The 17,719-nt window shown below is 49.2% G+C and overlaps 7 protein-coding genes across 7 annotated transcripts; 3 read left to right on the forward strand and 4 right to left on the reverse strand.

The window, feature by feature from the left end:
• Positions 1 to 300: 300 nt before the first annotated feature.
• UREG_06700 (uncharacterized protein) lies at positions 301 to 1,582 on the reverse strand (the record flags this gene model as incomplete). The annotated part of the gene is made up of 3 exons (XM_002583687.1): positions 301 to 1,226; positions 1,298 to 1,459; positions 1,537 to 1,582. The coding sequence occupies 3 exons, from the start codon at positions 1,580 to 1,582 to the stop codon at positions 301 to 303; spliced, it is 1,134 nt and encodes a 377-aa protein (XP_002583733.1).
• Positions 1,583 to 4,314: 2,732 nt separating this feature from the next.
• UREG_06701 (uncharacterized protein) lies at positions 4,315 to 5,591 on the reverse strand (the record flags this gene model as incomplete). Its single annotated transcript, XM_002583688.1, has 3 exons — positions 4,315 to 5,251; positions 5,304 to 5,412; positions 5,549 to 5,591. The coding sequence occupies 3 exons, from the start codon at positions 5,589 to 5,591 to the stop codon at positions 4,315 to 4,317; spliced, it is 1,089 nt and encodes a 362-aa protein (XP_002583734.1).
• Positions 5,592 to 6,305: 714 nt separating this feature from the next.
• UREG_06702 (PALB protein) lies at positions 6,306 to 9,042 on the reverse strand (the record flags this gene model as incomplete). Its single annotated transcript, XM_002583689.1, has 4 exons — positions 6,306 to 8,252; positions 8,308 to 8,524; positions 8,578 to 8,942; positions 9,007 to 9,042. The coding sequence occupies 4 exons, from the start codon at positions 9,040 to 9,042 to the stop codon at positions 6,306 to 6,308; spliced, it is 2,565 nt and encodes an 854-aa protein (XP_002583735.1).
• A 912-nt stretch (positions 9,043 to 9,954) lies between these two features.
• Positions 9,955 to 10,810, forward strand: UREG_06703 (uncharacterized protein; the record flags this gene model as incomplete). The annotated part of the gene is made up of 2 exons (XM_002583690.1): positions 9,955 to 10,516; positions 10,569 to 10,810. 2 exons carry the CDS (start codon positions 9,955 to 9,957, stop codon positions 10,808 to 10,810), a joined length of 804 nt encoding a protein of 267 aa, XP_002583736.1.
• Positions 10,811 to 11,442: 632 nt separating this feature from the next.
• On the forward strand, positions 11,443 to 12,455 carry UREG_06704 (uncharacterized protein; the record flags this gene model as incomplete). Its single annotated transcript, XM_002583691.1, has 2 exons — positions 11,443 to 11,922; positions 12,024 to 12,455. 2 exons carry the CDS (start codon positions 11,443 to 11,445, stop codon positions 12,453 to 12,455), a joined length of 912 nt encoding a protein of 303 aa, XP_002583737.1.
• A 405-nt stretch (positions 12,456 to 12,860) lies between these two features.
• Positions 12,861 to 13,653, reverse strand: UREG_06705 (adenylate kinase 2; the record flags this gene model as incomplete). The annotated part of the gene is made up of 2 exons (XM_002583692.1): positions 12,861 to 13,417; positions 13,482 to 13,653. 2 exons carry the CDS (start codon positions 13,651 to 13,653, stop codon positions 12,861 to 12,863), a joined length of 729 nt encoding a protein of 242 aa, XP_002583738.1.
• A 2,133-nt stretch (positions 13,654 to 15,786) lies between these two features.
• Positions 15,787 to 17,414, forward strand: UREG_06706 (uncharacterized protein; the record flags this gene model as incomplete). The annotated part of the gene is made up of 3 exons (XM_002583693.1): positions 15,787 to 15,976; positions 16,034 to 16,581; positions 16,638 to 17,414. 3 exons carry the CDS (start codon positions 15,787 to 15,789, stop codon positions 17,412 to 17,414), a joined length of 1,515 nt encoding a protein of 504 aa, XP_002583739.1.
• Between the last annotated feature and the right edge of the window lie 305 nt (positions 17,415 to 17,719).

Below are 17,719 nucleotides of genomic sequence, written 5' to 3' on the forward strand. Positions count from 1 at the left end.
TTGTGCCTATTCAGGGATAGTAATAGGCAAAGATGAGACCAAAAGCGAAATAAATTACTGCCAAAAAATCTATGGGTACAAGGGTATTGAAAAAAAAAGGTAAAAAAAAGAAGATATCAATCTTCAAAGAAATCAAGATGAAACAAAATTTAACCGGAATTTGCTCCATATCAAGGAAACAATATGCTTAGACACTCTCCCCCATGCAAAATTGAGATTTGTAAACCACTTGCAAAAACTGTCAGTAACGCCTTATATTCATTCCCAAGGCTCAGGCTTGAAACGGGCGTGGGTCGAGAATCAGGGCCACCAATTCATCCGGTCGTAACTTCTGATGATTGTTTCTAGCCAGTTCTCGGGTAGGGTTGGAGTTTGGTATGTAAAGCCAGTGGTTTGTTCAAACAAAGAACCGTCAACAGAAAGATCCACGTCTCTGAGTAGCTCCCTATCCAAGAACGGGCTAATGGGCCCCGGCCGTGCGATGCCTTTTGCATTGAGCAGATCAGACCATGTTTCCAGACTCTCTTCGTTCATTTCGTCAACGATCTCGTCTTGGTTGAGCTTGGCAAATTGGGTCATCAATGTTCCCAGGAATTCGCATTCGATGCCAAATGTTTTCGTCAGGGCATTGGCTAAATCACCCTTTTTCGTATTGTTGTGGTCGACAATGTTAAATGTGATGGGGAACGGAGGATCTTCATTATTCGCAACAGGGCCCTTGGTGGCTCGCCATTCTGCTGCAGTCCAAAGAGCACGCACTGCATCTTTCACATATACCGTGTTCATAACTTGATCTTTGGAATATAGGAAGGTCATGGGTTTCTCAAGCTCCTTATGCACCCTTCCAAGACAGATCGCAGGTGTTAAAAATCCCGTATCGTATTCGCCATATATTCGGGGAAATCGTAGTATGCAAAGATTCAAGCCAGGAATCTTCTTCAAGTCCTCTTCTAGCGTGAGCTTCCATTTTGAGATCTTAAAAGAAGGTTTCGCCTTGTCCGTTTCTTTGTGTGGTTTTGAGTCAGGCTTGTATACGGTCGCGGTGGAACATTGGATAAGCACGCGAATTCCCCGTCGGGCACATTCCTTCCCAATCGCAAGGGACGGCGCATAGGTACGAATGCGGTATACATCATCAGACTCGGAAAACCGAGTTTCACCCCCGCAATCAATCACGTAGTCAAACTGCCCTCCATTGGGCCGGTCAAAAATACGAGGGAAGGATTCTGCAGGAATTTAAAGTTAAGGGTTAGTATAAGCGCAGCATGCTTGCACGGGGAGACTGTGGGGAACACACGTTCACGGCTTGCATCAGCCTGCACGAATTTGTCTTGCGAACATGCCTCGCTGAACTCGGGAGCCAGCCAGGCCAGCTGAGGGAGCAATTTATCCACTATTCGAACCTCGGATGCAAGTTTGTTATCGTGGATGTAGAGTGCGAGATGGCGGCCGACGAAGCCTTGTTGAACACCAAATCAGTCGGATTAGCATCCATTGCTCGCAATGAAACCAGTGGCATGGGGCATTTTCAAGTACCTAGACCTCCAATAATCAACACAGAGGGCTTCTGCGACCCAGCCATCGTGTACGAAGAGCGAGACGAGCCCGAAGAGCGCGGCGAAAGGAAACAGGCGGTTGGACGAGAATCTGTCTTGCCAGGCAGCCGTGATTTGTTGATCGCGAATTCAAAGAGGTTGCAATCGAAACGAAGGAGCTTTATTTAGTCCTGCGCTGCCGTGGACGGTTTGGTGAAAGGGCAGGACGAGAGGGCAATGCTTCGAATGTGAAACCCGGCCAACGGAAGAGTTTTAATGCATTTCCGCTTGGTGAAATTAATGCAAGGACGCCCTGTGCAACGACGAGAACAACAGGGACGATTCTGAGAGGGAGAGGAAGCGAATATCCGCGAGAAGACAGAGAAACCAGACGGAGATCTGAAGAAGGGAGGGGAAAACCGGCCACGGAGGAATTATTTATTTTCAAGTGAATCAAGCCCACTTCGCGATGCGCCGCCTGCCTTTAGTCGCATACACTAACCAGTTAACTCGTATGACTAGTCGACTGGCGCTGGGTACGAGATTGTCATCTGCTCTGCCTGCAGAGTTGATTCCTGGAAACGAGCGCCACAGCATGAGGGAATCTCAACGGTGGTGTGTGTCTGGCAGCTCAACAGCCGGCACATCTGGCTCCCAGCGCGTTGTCTGTGCGACACCCCAGTCGCCTTTTTAATTAGCAGAAAGGGGGACAATGCCCGTTGACTCTGGAACGATGTAATATCTCAAGAGGCCCTCGCCACCCGATGACGAGCAGACTCTGGTTTAATCTCCGTGGCCAGGAGGTGTCGCTTCCCTTCACCCAGATGCACTTGATTGCACACAATATAATATCATAATGCCTGTAAACCATCCATTCTGGCAGCCGAATCAACAGCCGTGGTTTCGAATGTCTTCCCTCTTGTTGCCTTACTAGCTTAGCCCTGCATATCCTACATCCTGTGGCGCATTCCTCGAACCCGGGTACCTTTTTCTTACCCCCCCCCCCCCCCCCCCAACCCGAGGCGCAAAGTGCAAAAGGCGTCAGTTCTCCAGCGAGAAAAGTGAAAAGCCCTCTCCTGAGATTTCGGGAATTGCACGCTGCACAGCCAGCTCGGGTTCGCCGTGGGAAGATTGGGCTCTGCTGACGATCCCGTCTGATCACAAGCCGGCTTCAGCGCTTCGTCGTGGGGCCCTGTTTAAGTCTAGGACTCTGGGGATGGGCAACTGATTTCCATGGAACCTTCCCGCGTCGAACTCTAACCGGATGGTTGATGTGAAGGAGCAAAAGCAATATGATGGTTCTGTCAGAAAAGGCTTTGCGCGATTCCTCATTTCACAGTGCAGCAGCCACTGATCCAACCCGGGCCATAATACATAGCAGAGACCGCCTGGATATTGGAGCGCAACCTGCATCCGTTGAGTTATAATTTATTTCCTAGCGATCAGATCTCTTGCCAAGTCGTGACATCCTGGAAGCCGTTCCCACGTGTCTTGGACGCCTTAATCGTCGTATCTGCCGTGAAGGTGGCAGTTTTGCTCGGAAAACGGGCTGCAACCACAAGGCTGGGAGGCCAAATCATGTAGTTATATGGGTGTAGTTACTTGTACTCTGTAGATCCCAAAAACTATCACAGCCCCGTCTGTTTCTTCTCTGATGCAAAACAGGAATCAGACCGCCCCCCATCCATTGGAAACCTCGGATCTACGGAGCAAGCTGGAACAAGTCTCTCTCATGTATATCAACATACGTCAAGCATTTCTTTCCACCAGGAACAAAACATGCGGGTTCCTCAACTCTACATATTTTTCCCACACTAGCCTTATGAGCTGCATGCAACAGCCACGTTGGCAGGTTCTTCCCTTTTTTTCTCCCACCAATCGAGCTTGTGGCGCCGTGAATATTCCCGGTAGCGAGATTGGCAACACGGGGTTGTTGAACCTGCGATGACGACAGAATGCGGTTGGAATGGAGGAAACAGGACTAGCCGAGTGACTGGGATGGTTCCGGGTGCATATGCTGATAAGTTTGGTGGGCTTCTCTTGGAGCTTCTCGCTCTCTCAGTAGTTCGTTATACGAAGGGCCGGCGCGCCAACCGAGGATCAATAGAAAAAGAAAAAACTCTTCGGATCACGGCGGGCTTTCAGGATGGAATGGGGTTCCATAGTTTCGAATCAACTACTATCAGCAATTGGGCCCTTCTTTCGAGATCCATCCGCACAAAAAGCTTTCATTCATGCATTCCCTACGGGGATATACGACAGTATGCGCTCCGTATACGGAGTATATAGATTAGGAAATCGGAGAAAGTTCAGAAAGTCCAAACACCTTATGTATGTTACAAATTCCTCGAATCCTTGCAAACCACATGGAAGCCGTGCACGTTGCAACGGTTGACATCCCTTGCCCCGGGGACATCCAGAGCTGCTGGTGAATTAACCCGTCCCCCGTTCCGGCCATGATATCCCAGTCAGAAGCGTGTTCCTTCCCGCGGGAACCAGGGAATCTATCCGGCAATGCGTCAGGGCGGGTTGCTTCTAGCCCGCCACTTGCACCAGCGGAAAAGTAATATGTCAAATGCAACATGATGGCTTTGACCTGACGGCACAATTTCCAACACGAATGGCCTTCTCATTCTAGAACTCCTGCATAATTAGCTAGAAGAGCAGAAAATTGCAGCTGCTGATTTGTCCTTTGGACACGTTTTTTATTTATGTTTTTCTTTTTTGGAATTACCGACCCAGAAAACGATGACGCCATCGCAGCTTCAATCATTCCATTTCATTTCGCGTTCAACAAGCGCAAAGCATTCCTCAGCTCCTTGACCGCTGTGTTCACGTCATCAAAATTCAACGCCGATACCGCCCATCTCGCATGCTTTTGCGCCTGTGCCATGGCGTCTTCATCAACGACGGAGTTTCCGGTGGTCGCACCATATGACGGCATGGGCTGCACTGGTTTCGGTGGTGGGGGGACCGTAGACGGAGTTATTGATGGCTTTCTTGCATGTGCAATTCTCTCAAAATCCTTTGGGGACGCGGCTCGCGGGGGCTCTTGGGAAGCTACTGCAGGGGGCGGGAACGATTGAAACGTGTTGAGCGAGGGGAAAGCGTTTGGTGGTGCGCCTAGATGCGTCGGCGTTCCCATGCCTGAAGTGGGTGAGCCCGGTGGGAAGTCCGATGGTGCTGCTGGTAGGTCGGGAATGGTGGCTTGAGAGAGATGCGACGGCCTCTGACGCAGGTCTCCATCAAGGTCCATCATACCTGGTATAGAGGGACTTGGAATATTACTCGTAGGTGCACTGGGCGGTTGGCGCTGATTTTCTGGATGTGGAGGAGCCCTGGACGATGACCTCGACGGGTGGATGGATTCATCCGCGGACGACTGGGCCGCTAATCTCCGTTGAACGCTGTCAAAATCATCGGGGACTTCCTCCACTGAAGGCTGCCGCAACCTCCTGGGTGCCGGCATCCCGGAATTGTCAGGGACCTCAATGCTGGGTGTGTTCGACTCCATTGGAACCGTGTCTTCGTTTTCTCTCCCTTCTGCTGCTGGATTTGAGAGATTCGGGTCCTCACCCGCCTTAACAGCCTTTGCAATTCGTAAAGCGTGGAACTTGGCAAATTTGATCTTCGCGGCGGTCTCGGGATCAATTTGTCCCCATATCTGACCGAGTTCTAAGAAAGTCGCCGCCGCTTGAAACGTGTCTGCAGTTTGCCTAGATCAAAGTAATCAGCCTAGCGCAAGCGTGGGAAGAGTATAACCCATACAATGACGCCTTATTTGCTCGCACAGCGTTGTCTGCCCGGTGAAATGTCTCTAACCCAAACTGTTCAACATATGCCTGACCAGCCGTATCATCGGTGACGGAATCATCATCTGCATGTTGAGCCTTGAACTACTCCGAGAAAACAACAAAGAAAAGGCAGGGTGACGAAATTAGCAATTAATTTCCCTGATTTTGAACAGAACGGCAAAGTCAATTCCTAGCAGAGGTGAGGGGCTAATCTCTAACCTGCTCCAATTTGTCCATCAGGCCAGTCGTGAATTTCAGACATTCCTCATCGGACTGGTGAAGATTCTTTGATAGTATTTGGTTGACGATCCAGTAATTGCCTGCAAAGACGGTCAATCAGCTCGTTTCTCGCTTTGGATGCTGGTCATCGCGCTCATACACCAATACCATATCACTGGCTTTATCTTCTCGACCTGATGAGCTCGAGTGGCAAATCGAGTTATATCGGCGGCTTTCAATTTCTCTGGGATGTTAGTTGGCATTATGGTGGTGGTGAAGCTGTCTGCTGCAGCAATGAGCTTCTGAGATAGTATATATTAAACGTATTGAATTGTCAATCAAGGGCCTGCTGCTGAGCTGAGCTGCGGAGCTGTTGGAGGCTCGAGAGTGATATCATGTCCCCCCACCGACCTCAGGTTGCTGCTTAGTCATCAGACTCGCTGTTTGAGTTAGTTGACTAGAGAACGGAGTACATGAAGCAAACAAATCATGATATGTCAAGGAGAAATGTTTTCCATATTATCCTCAGTTAGGGAGCCTATCATCCCTACTCGACTCTTTCACGAGAAACACTGGGACCTATCTGAGGCTTTTTTGCGCCTTTGCTTAGAGCCTGAGACCCTTCTAACTCCGTAGTAACAATGAATCAAGTACTGCATACACTTCTAGCTCCTTATATTTAAGCGTCAGGCATTAAAATAGGAATTCCATTCACTCTTAACCACAAGTCCAGTTTATGTCGAGTCACAGTGGAAAGTCAGCCATCCCCAACGCCCCAAGCACCGACTTCAACCCGTTCCTCTGATAGGATTTCTACTTCAATATGATCCGTTACCTGTCCTCCCGGTCCTCCAACGCGTTCTACAACCAGCCAGATACCCCCGTTATCTCCCATATCTGGGTGTAAATCAACTCTTTCAATCCGAGCCCCGGTATTCGTATCACTAAAGTCTCCACCACCCGAGGCGGCGAGAATCTCTTTGTATGGTCCCTGCCCTAGTTCAAGCGTCATGAGGATAGGAGACGGCGCTACCACTCGATTCCCAATCCATGAGCCCTTGCGCCGAGCGATCAGCTTGAGCCGAGAAAGCCGCAATGCAGTGATCGGAGTGAGAATCCGATCGGTTCCGGGGGAGAAAGTCCCAAGGCCAGTACTCATGACCAGACGCCCTGCTCCTTCTCTTGGTAACGGTTTCACTTCGCATGGCTGAGTCGACGAGACCCGGAGGGTGAATTTACCCAACTGGTCGGGTGCAAATGTTGAGCAAACGAGTGTATACGTTCCTTTAATCATTGCGTCCCCTTCAGCCAATGCAAACCCGCGGCGATAGTCACCACTATCGCACACAATATCCCGCGAGCGAACTTCGGATACCCTTTCACCATTCGACCAGAAAATTTTCACATGGGTCGCTAGTTCAGTATTTTCCGTCTCCAGCAAAACGGCAACATCACAGTCTTCCACTATTTTCAGTTTGAATTGAGGATTTGAGGGGTACCTTTCAGATTCAGCATTGCCCCCTGCTGTAGACAATGTCCACGCTGCTTGAAACCTCCTCACATGTGCGTACTTCTCTGTGGCAGGTGCGATGCTCAAGGGCGATATAGAGAACCCGGAGAGAGAGAAGCTGTGATTTGAACGGTGAAGTGACTGTTCCGCAACGACAGCAGTATATGTGGTATTTGCAGGCATCTCCAGACGTAGCAAAGTGTTTGGAGAATCAACATATGGGCTTCGTTGAATGGCACCATCACTCAGATATACTCTTTGCCCGTGTTTATCAAACAAGTACATGCTAATAAAACCGGGTTCATCAACTTCCGAATCTAAAAGTTGATTAACGGCTTGCGAAGACTCTCCGGTCTTAAAATGTTTGCTCAATAAGAGCCATACTTTACCGCCAGATTTGCTTGTCACCGCGAATTGTGGATTCTCTGTGAAACATCCAGCAACTGAGGATACAGTTGACAGGTTCCATCCAAAGTGGATATCTTGCCGATACTTGAAAAGGCATGGGTTCCAGTTGAGATAAAGGTTTTCAAAGTTTTGAAGCATTTCATCACAATCCATCCAGAACGTTCCAGGGGAGAGTGGAGATCGCTGAGGGGGCCCGAACTCAGACTCCATTTCCTGCAATGCGGAGATAGCAGAGGTCCCGCTGATACCTGTCCATACAGCGCCTCCCGCCCAGGGATTCTTGATTAACAATTGCCGTTTCCCGTCTCTGTCTTTCATGTCTAAAATGGCATAATCATGGAGGCCAATCAGGCCAAGTTCTCTCTCTTCTCTCATTGTCAGTTTCCCGGTACCAATCGTCAATAGTACATCGGCTGCGTGGAATGAGTTGTACAGCCGATCCCAGAGCTGGTTAGAGGTTATTCCATCGTGATGTAGGAAGATCTGTTCAGGTATCCACCCAGTAAGAATCCACATATCTGTCCCGGAATTGCTACCTGGGAAGTTATAGCCGCCTCTCACTTTTAGATAGGCCTTTTCGACCAGCGCTGGCCAAATTAACGTAGGGCTGTTCCTGTCAATAACGTAAAGAGACCTAGATGATTTTGACGACGGCAGGCGGTCGTCGATGACCACCTTTCGATAACATCCATTAAAGTGCATACGAAATACGTACTTGCCGGAGGGTGATATTTGGGGTAGGTATGTATCCAAGTTACGAGGATACATTTTCACAGTCGAAACCAACTGAGAGAAGTCAGTTAGCATAAATAAAGATGTTCTGCGGCTTGGAGAAGAATACCTGAGAATAGCCGCGGGCGTCTCGAGAATCTCCAGCGCATAGACTTGCAACAACGGAGCAATCTGTTGTCACATCTTGAACCAGGTCCATTGGCTTCTCGCTGACCATAGTCAGGTTTCGGTCGCCCTCAAGGCTCTGTAAACCAAGTTCAAAGGGCCGTTTCCAGCCATTGAATATCTCCCGCTGCGATTTGGAAAGGTTAAGCTCAGTGCAGTCCCTAGTACGATTAGTACTGGTTGTTGGGGTCTAACACATACGCAGGATGCTCACGTAAAAGGCTCACCCTCTTCATCAAGCTCAAACTCTTCCGGGTCAGGTTGTGCTGACCAAGGGGGGAATACACAACCGTTCAGCTTCGAGTTTTCCAGCAATATAATCTGTTCGCGATTAGAGAGTGTGCGTGTCGAGACCGGCTCCCTTTTCTGCGGAGCATTGGCCTGTCCTCGACTGCCTCCCCCGGAAAATTTAATTTGTTCAGCAAACGCAATATACTTCTTGCAATTGGCATCGAGTGATGCTTTTTCCTTGGAGTCTGTAGCTAGCTTAAGAGCATGCATATAATGCTCAGCTGCCTTGATCGCGGCGTCTAAAGCCTCACTATGAGTGGTTGCGGTTAGGACATCTTTCCCAGCTTGCTGAAGGTGAGGGGTTAGTGAGAACAGAAGCACCTCGAGCGACTAAATGCACGATCGATCGTACCAGGGCCTTGGACTTTGCCTCCTGTAACTGGGACATGGCTGGCAGTCGGACTGTCGTTGAAATCAGACTTCTTTCCTCGGTGTCGAGGTTCCCACCGCTAACTAGCCAAGCGCGGCGCGCTTATGGGATTGAAGGTTCTGTTCGTCCGTTTGTTGCTTCTTCAGTTAGCTGGTTAACTAGTTAGTTGGTTGGTGGGGATGGATGGATGCGAATGATCAAGGAGTGAGCTAGGTTGATAACTCAGGCACCAGAAGCCCCGACACCCGAGGTGATCGTGACTGGCTGTTCGTCCCCCAACCCGGGCCTGCGGAGTTAGCTGCACGTCGAAGTTCAACAAGGCCTGTCGATGCGATTAACTCTTCCCTTCGAGTCGGCGCTTTCGAAACGCTACGACCTGCTGACCACAGTGTGCAGTATTTGTGACTGACTCTCGAAGAGAGACTCCTCGCACGGCGTCGCTGGCGGTTGATTCCCGGCAGGCGGTGATGCCTCGGCTCAACGCCGACTTCAAGGTTTCCGTTGATCCCACCGTCATCTCGCTGCTGCTTGGGGCTTCGCCATCTGGACATTTGCCGACGGAATCTTCCCTTTTTCACTAGCAGTGATCTCTCGTCTATATTGTCTGTATACTTGCACTCGACTCCCTCCACCCGTATAGTGAATCCCTCGCGCCTGGTTGAGAAGTCCGTTGCGATAAACGAGATTCGGTCATAGTCCTCTCACACACGTCTCCGTGCCGTTTATCGCACTTCCTATCGCAGGACAAAACAACGCAATAACAACAGCAAATTCACCGGATGTCTGGGCAATCAAAGGCGCGGCTGGCGCCATGGGAGAGTGCTGTCGCTGGTGCGGCTGGCGCCGTTCTAGCAAATGCTATTGTGTATCCTCTGGATATGTGAGCAAAAGTCCAACATCCAATGCTGAGGCCCAACACCGGTTGACATGATGTGTGACAGTGTGAAAACTCGCTTGCAAGTCCAAGTAAAATCTACGAAGTTGACGAATGGAAATGCCAACCACGATGACCATCAACACTACGACTCCACGATTGATGCGATTAAGAAGATAGTTGCCCACGAAGGCATCGAAGGCCTATATTCCGGGATTCATGGCTCCCTTGTTGGCGTGGCGTCGACTAATTTTGCGTATTTCTACTGGTATTCAATCGTGCGAACCCTCTATATGAAATCAAGCCTTCCTCATCCCCCAAATACCGCCATTGAACTATCCTTGGGTGCGATCGCAGGAGCTATCGCCCAAGTCTTTACCATACCAGTCTCTGTCATTACGACAAGACAACAGACGCAAAAGAGAGGCGAAAAGAAAGCTTTTATGGAAACTGGAAAAGAAGTTATTAATAGCGAAGACGGCTGGAGTGGATTATGGAGAGGCCTGAAAGCCAGTCTCGTCCTTGTTGTAAATCCTGCAATCACGTACGGCGCCTATCAAAGGCTGAGGGATGTCATATTCCCCGGCAAAGCAAACTTGCGGCCGTGGGAAGCTTTCGGTGCGTAATTTCCATTACACCTGATAGGCAACTCAGCTAATATATCGCATAGTTTTGGGAGCGTTATCGAAGTCACTTGCTACCATTGCGACCCAGCCATTGATTGTTGCAAAGGTTGGCTTGCAGTCTCGCCCGCCTCCATCAAGGGAAGGAAAACCTTTCAAGACTTTCGGCGAAGTTATGGCGTACATCATTGAACATGAAGGTCTTCTAGCTCTATTCAAAGGAATCGGACCTCAAATCGTCAAAGGAGTTTTGGTCCAAGGTTTGCTGATGATGACCAAAGAAAGGTAATGGCTCCCCTCGCTCATAGAACGCATTAACTAACCTATACGACTTTAGAATCGAGCTACTATTCCTTGTATTCTTCGCCTATCTTCAAAAGGCGAAAAAGAATAAGCTTAAAGAATTGGCTAATGCCGCCTCGGAAAAGGCAAAAGGCTCTCTGCCACTCACGACGAAATAGACGGCTGCTAAATCCAAGTGATGTCCCTGGTTGGAAGGAGGATCTTGCTCCAAAGCGCCCTGGTGTCTGTGTATTCAGGTTGCTCGTTCTTTTCAGTGTATATAAGATGTTTGGCCTATCTGCATCTATCAGACATGTCTGGCGGTATTCGAAATTTTTGAACAGCGGAGTTGGACCGAAAAAGCAGAATCTATGTATATGTATTATGGTCCTTAAATAGAAGACTATAACAATGCAAATAGACCTCTCAAACCTCTACTCCCGTGTTGCGCTAGTAGAGTCGGACTAACCTTTCCCTTGTATGGCAGGAGATTGAGTTAGCCAGAGCTTTGGGCAGGGTTCGCACCACGATACAAAGCAAACATTACTACACTCCAACTCGCAACACCAAGTTCAACATCGAGCAAGAGGACAATCCTATACAATAACGAGCAATTTGCATCAGAGCCCCAAGCCAGTCATGAGATGGCTGTTCTGGGCGTCACCACCGCAGAATGACTCCCACGATGCCAGCCCCAACGCCCACCCTCGGCCCATAAAACCGCAGCGCCGCGAAGCGCACCAGGACCACACCCCAGCTCCAGGTCAAGCGGCCCCGGAGCCCACAATATCTAATGCTCAGTCTAGCAGAGACTGGAATTCCTCACTCAATGCGACGGACTGGAAGCAATTCACTGAGCCGAAGACCATCATTCCCACTGCGCTACTGACGGGCGGGATCCTGCTCTGTGTTCACATTCACCGCAAGTATCTCCGGAGGATACCGGAGGCGGGTTACATCTCTCCCTCATACTTCAGACGACGGAGTTTACTGGGCAAGGTGACGAGCGTTGGGGACGGTGACAATTTTCGCCTGTACCACACCCCGGGTGGTAGGTTGGGTGGATGGGAGTGGCTGCGAAAAGTACCAACCGGGAAGAATGAATTGCGGAATAGGACTGTATGGTTTTACCCCCTTTGTTTAGGCTCCGTGTCTGTTTAGAAAGGTCCCTTTTTTATCGAAGAATACTATCCGTTCTAACCTTCGTTCTACCTAAACAGATCCATATCCGCCTCGCCGGTATCGACGCTCCTGAGCTCCCTCATTTCGGCCGCCCGGCCCAGCCGTACTCCCACGAGGCACATACCTGGTTGACAAACTACCTCCTCAATCGGCGCGTACGAGCTTTTCTCTACCGTCCCGACCAGTATGGCCGCGTGGTGGCCACCGTGTACGTCCGTCGCTGGCTCCTGTTTAAGCAGGATGTAGGACTGCAGATGCTGAAGCAGGGCTGGGCGACGGTCTACGAGGCGAAAACGGGCGTGGAGTTTGGTGGGGCGGAGTTGGAGAGGAAGTATCGTGATGCGGAGGCTTGGGCGAAAAGACGGGGGCTAGGGCTGTGGGAGGGTTTGAAGGGGAAGAAGAAGGAGAAGTGGGAGAGTCCTCGGGAGTTTAAGACGAGGATGGCTGCGGAGGAAGCGCAAAGGAAGTGAAGATTTACTACCTTTGACTACCCCCGTCTTGTTGTTTGAAATGGGCGCTCTGGACTAAGCAAGCTATGGAGTTGGTGGAGTTCCTCTTCGACTTTCAAAGTTGGGCTGATACCCGTCTGTATACGACTTTATGACACGGCGATGATTTGGCTATGTTTGATGATATGAACTGTAACCTGGTCTGAATCATTTTCAATATCAGGGAAATATTTACGGTTGGTTACGTTCATAAATTTCAATAAGTGGTAGTTCTGTACATATCCAAAAAGCAACGAAGTGCCCAAAGCCTCTCATTCAACGCCGACACTGGACTATACCGATATCCGATACTAACCTAGCCAGTAATTCGAACGGCACTTTTGAAAGTAAACTTATAAATTATACAAATCCCCTCGAAAGAAACTGTCAACCGAATCTTCTTTCAATCTCAGCGAAGAGCTTCGGGCTGATTTCATCACTGGTGTCGCCCTCAACCCGCCACAAGCATCCCTGCTTCTCGTAGTGATTGAGTAACGACCGGCTGGTCTCCTCAAACTTCTTCAGCCTTTGTTTCCAAACATCAACCGAATCATCTTGTCTTTGAACCAGAGGTTCTCCGGTTATATCATCCTTCCCGGGTACCTTTGGCGCATTGAAACTTGTGTTATATACCCGACCCGAAGCTGGGTGAACCCATCGAGATGCGATTCGAGATATTATAACGGCGGGCGGTGTAAGGAGGTGTACAACGAGATTGATAGGGACTAAGCTCTCCAGGCTGGATGCCTGTGTCGCCGTTCGGGGAAACCCGTCGAGTATGAAAGACGCAGAAGGGTTCAGTCCCGCCGCTTTTGTCGATGGGGATGCTGATGGGGTGGGCTTGGAAAGCCAGCCTTTGGATACGAGTTCGGAGGATATCAAATCCAGTATCATTGCATCTGGGACGAGCTTCCCGGCTTCGATGGCGGACTGCGCTTGAACGCCTATATACGGTGTATTAGCCCCATTCCAGAGCAGGCATAGGAAACCAGAAACTGATATACAAACCTAACGGCGTCTTATTACGGACATGATCCCGCAGCAGATCTCCCGAGCTTATGGAGGCCAATTGGGGAAATCTCTTGATCAGTCTTTCGGTTTGGGTACCTTTCCCAACACCAGGTGCGCCAACTAGAATAATCCGAGCAGCTTTCTTCAGTTTCCTGGTGAGAACTGTCATTTTAGATTGTAATAGCTGGAGTGCTTGATCTGTCGCGGATTATGAGTTGTGGTGGAAAGAGGCGTTATGATTCGGGGGAGCGGAGGCGAGAGACGGCAGGAAACGGACGAGGGATGTGAGCTAAATCATCTTGACTCCATGGCCAAAACTGGGCCCGAGGAAAGTCCAACGAATAATCTCGACTACGAGATTGCGGGGGGAAGCAAGATACTATATATAATCATCTGGTGAACAATGGAAAGTCCTTCAGTCCGCGATCAAGAATCACGAAGATAGCCCGGGCGAAATGCGCCGGATGAGTCAGCCTGCGAACCGTGCACGACAGAGTTTCACGTGAAGGACAGGGATCCACTCAGGCACACGGCTTGGCATTGCCGACTTCGGCGCGGGAGAGCCGATCGGAAACAAATTCACGTTGACCGTTGAACAGCTAATCAAAGGAATATTCTATGCACAACTCTTGAACCCTCGTGGAAGCGCGTTCCCACTTCCAAGTTCCTGCTGGTTTTGCAGCTATTATTTAGCACTTTTTACAGAATCCGATGGGTGGATATGATGGCTCAACCAAGTCTTCCCCGCTGGACAAAGAATGACGATATTGCCTCAGGTCGCCGGAAATGGGAAGAGCTGGGGTTTTCTGACGAACCGAGGCAATATCCTTGAGGGATTGAAAGCAAAGATTGGTGCACGAATCCACTGAGCTATCTGCGATGGAACACACGGAAGTCATGGGATGGATGTGCAGTCTCGCATCAATGTCGAGTGTTGCCTTCGCCTTGGGAAGGAGATGGCAAAAACCGCGTCTCATCAAATAACCCTCGGATTGGAACTACTTCTGGAAATGCGGCTTTGCATATGGAGGTGAAAATCTTGGCTTATCACTCACGGCGTTTGCTGCCTGAAGATTTACGTTCAAAAAACGATCTCTTTACAGTACCCGCGATATTCCGGCTTTCGGAAGAGCAGACTATGTCTTGCCTCATGCTGCCAATAATTGGCACTGTTATCAGGCAAGATGGTCAGCCCTGTCCGGTTTCAATGCCACCCTGTCTAGTACCGCCAATTTCCATTAAGGTGATATGACGATTTAGTTGATAATGCTCGAAACGCGCTTGATAATACTCCTGTTTGAAATATGGGATTCAATCGATACTCCTGGCTTAATTACGAGCAAGGTGACTCCCAGCGGATAGATTCTGATGACGGTGAAGAGATGCCAGCTGAAGACTATGAGAAACCGCTACCTGAGCTTACTGACACAGGAGGCCCACCGGCTAGTTTACTCAACGCTCTTTCTTGATCGGGGAACTTCGCGTCCAGTTAACTCGAGCAGATGTTGTTCTGAATATTGCCGACATCCAATCAACAGCGACGACATGGCATCTTCCTTTCTTTGAAGTGCCAAATCGCTCCCCCGGAAACGAAACACGACGAATATCACCACCTGGAGAAAATACGCAAGTTAGTGATCAAAAGGTGTGTCCTGCGGTGTGGTTGATGATTCGAAAGAGATGAATGATGCAAAACGATCCATAATATATCGATTTCCAATTTCCACAAAAGATCAGGAATATAGAGGGCCTGTGTCCCGCGACATTCGACACTTACCTTCCAATAGGTACAGGATGAAGCACTTTTAAGCTGTGCAAGAGGTCTACATTTCACCCTTGGTGGATGAGGGATTCCTTGCTGCTCGTGGATAAGCAGATAAGAGACTTAAGCCAGCCCTTGCTCCGTGTTTGATAATTTGGATTACTGAAAAGGGACTGTTACGTCTTATGGACGAAGACCGTATTCTGGTCTTGGATGCAAAACTAGTTCATTGGGATCTAGTTTTATGTTTGAGCGAAGCATAGATACTCTCGACTGCAGGAACTCTTGCATACATGTAGACTAACCAAGCGGGTTCTAAGAAGCTAGTAAGCCAATGCCTCAATAGCAAAAGGCAATAATCTATCAATATTCGAATGAGTTTTATCGCAAGTTGTCTCAGGAATCAACAACTTGACGATCACCCCACCACGTGACCGAGCGTTTAGGCATCGCGTCGCGACGCGTCGTTCGCTTAATTGAAATTGAGCAACACCTCCGGGCCGGCAACATCAACAGCCTGCTGCATCGACGTTTGGCAAGATGTTTCAATACGATAAGAGTCGGATCGATACAAAGCGGCGTGCTGGCCTTGATTATAAACGGAAACAATTCGCTACCCCAACTTATAAGCAGCAGGAATATGTTCACCGGCTTAACTTCTATGAGATCCCACCGACCGCTGAAATCACTCTTGAACAATTCGAACAATGGGCGATCGATCGCCTGAGAAGTACGTGACTACCTGCTGCAACTTGTGACTGGTTAATCTAGGGCTCATAACTCGCAGTTCTTTCGGAGCTGGAAGCATGCTCCTATCGAAACAAGACTCCAGCAGAAACCGCCGCACATATCACGCCTCTTCTCCAAAAGTTCCTCCCTCTCCATTCAAACACAGCTTCTAGCTCGGGTGTAGACCAAAGGCTGAAAGATGAGAGACAAAAAGATCACTACTCCCATTTTATACTGCGTCTGGCTTTTTCATCGACCGAGGACCTGAGACGACGATTCGTTCGGCTTGAGGCAATGCTTTTCAAGTTTCGCTTCCAGCAAGATGACTCGAAGGAGCGCCGGGCCTTTGTGGAAAGTCTCAACTTTGACTGGGATATACTCGCCGACGAAGAGAAGCAAGAATTGGGAGAAAGCCTTCTCAATGCAACTCCTGGGTTGAAACGGACTGATGACGAAGGATGGTTCAAGGTAGACTGGGAAAGGGTGCCGGAATTGGTTGAACGCAAAGGAATACTTGTCAAGAAGGGCAAGGCATATGTTCCGCTCCGGGAGCAACTAAGCATGATTCTTGCCGAATTTAATGCTAGGCTGGAAAAGGCGCTTGAGGTTGGTCTAATATGAACCGCTTTCTCCTAAATTGGTGCTTCTACTGATCTCAAAAGTTCACTAGTCGCGCTTTACCGCGCCTGGATGAGGACGATCGCCTCATCCCGATCCTTGACCACCTCTCGAAGAACTTTGGAACGTCGGATACTTCATACACCGATGGCGAAGGTGCGGTTCCTGGAGCTGCGATTAATGCTGCTTCCGTCGACGCATTATCTCGTCACTTCCCTTTGTGCATGCGAAACCTACATATGCAGTTACGGAAGAATGCGCATCTCAAACATTTCGGCCGACTTCAATACACGCTGTTCCTGAAAGGAATCGGGCTATCGCTTGAGGACTGTTTAATATTTTGGCGACAATCCTTCAGAAACATTAACGATGATGAGTTCAACTCAAAATACAGGTATAATGTTCGACATGCCTATGGCGATGTTGGGGGTGATGCCAATCGGCGAGGGAGAGGTTATCCTCCATATTCGTGTCAAAAGATCCTCACCGATAATGCTCCGGGCGCTGGGCAAACTCATGGGTGCCCATACCGTCACTTTTCAGTCGACAACCTGATATCACTACTTCAAGCTACCGGGGTGAACGATAGGGAAACATTACAAGGCGTTCGAGAAGATGTGGCAAAAACGCGGTATCATATTGCTTGCAATCGTGTTTTCGAATACGTGCACAAGGATGACTTGAAAAAAGCGAAGGATGAAGGGATAATGAATCAAGCTGACCTTGACACGATTGTCCATCCCAACACATATTTCAAGCGAAGTTACCAGTTGAAAAATCTGGGGAAGCTGTCGAAGGCAGATGTGGAAATGACAACATAGTGATATGGTTATGATCGTACGGCTTATTGATGGCATGATGGCAGTCTTCTACTTTTTAGGGAGTCAATAGGCGTTTTGTTAGTAGATATATCCGAAGGTCGGGCGTTAGGGAGAATATCAAATTGCATCCTGTAACTAATCGAGTCGGTGTCGCATTGCGGGCCAAGTATCCTTGGTGAAATTCTTTCGTTATATCTCGATTCAAGTCAATTCGCACACTCGTAGAGATAGAACAGGCCTCCACTCACAGTCGAACGAATCGCTTTCTGTTACCGCGGCTGATTCCCGATCCATCGTAAAGCATC

This window comes from Uncinocarpus reesii, genomic scaffold (genome assembly GCF_000003515.1).
Source record: "Uncinocarpus reesii 1704 scaffold_4 genomic scaffold, whole genome shotgun sequence".
Taxonomy (NCBI): domain Eukaryota; kingdom Fungi; phylum Ascomycota; class Eurotiomycetes; order Onygenales; family Onygenaceae; genus Uncinocarpus; species Uncinocarpus reesii.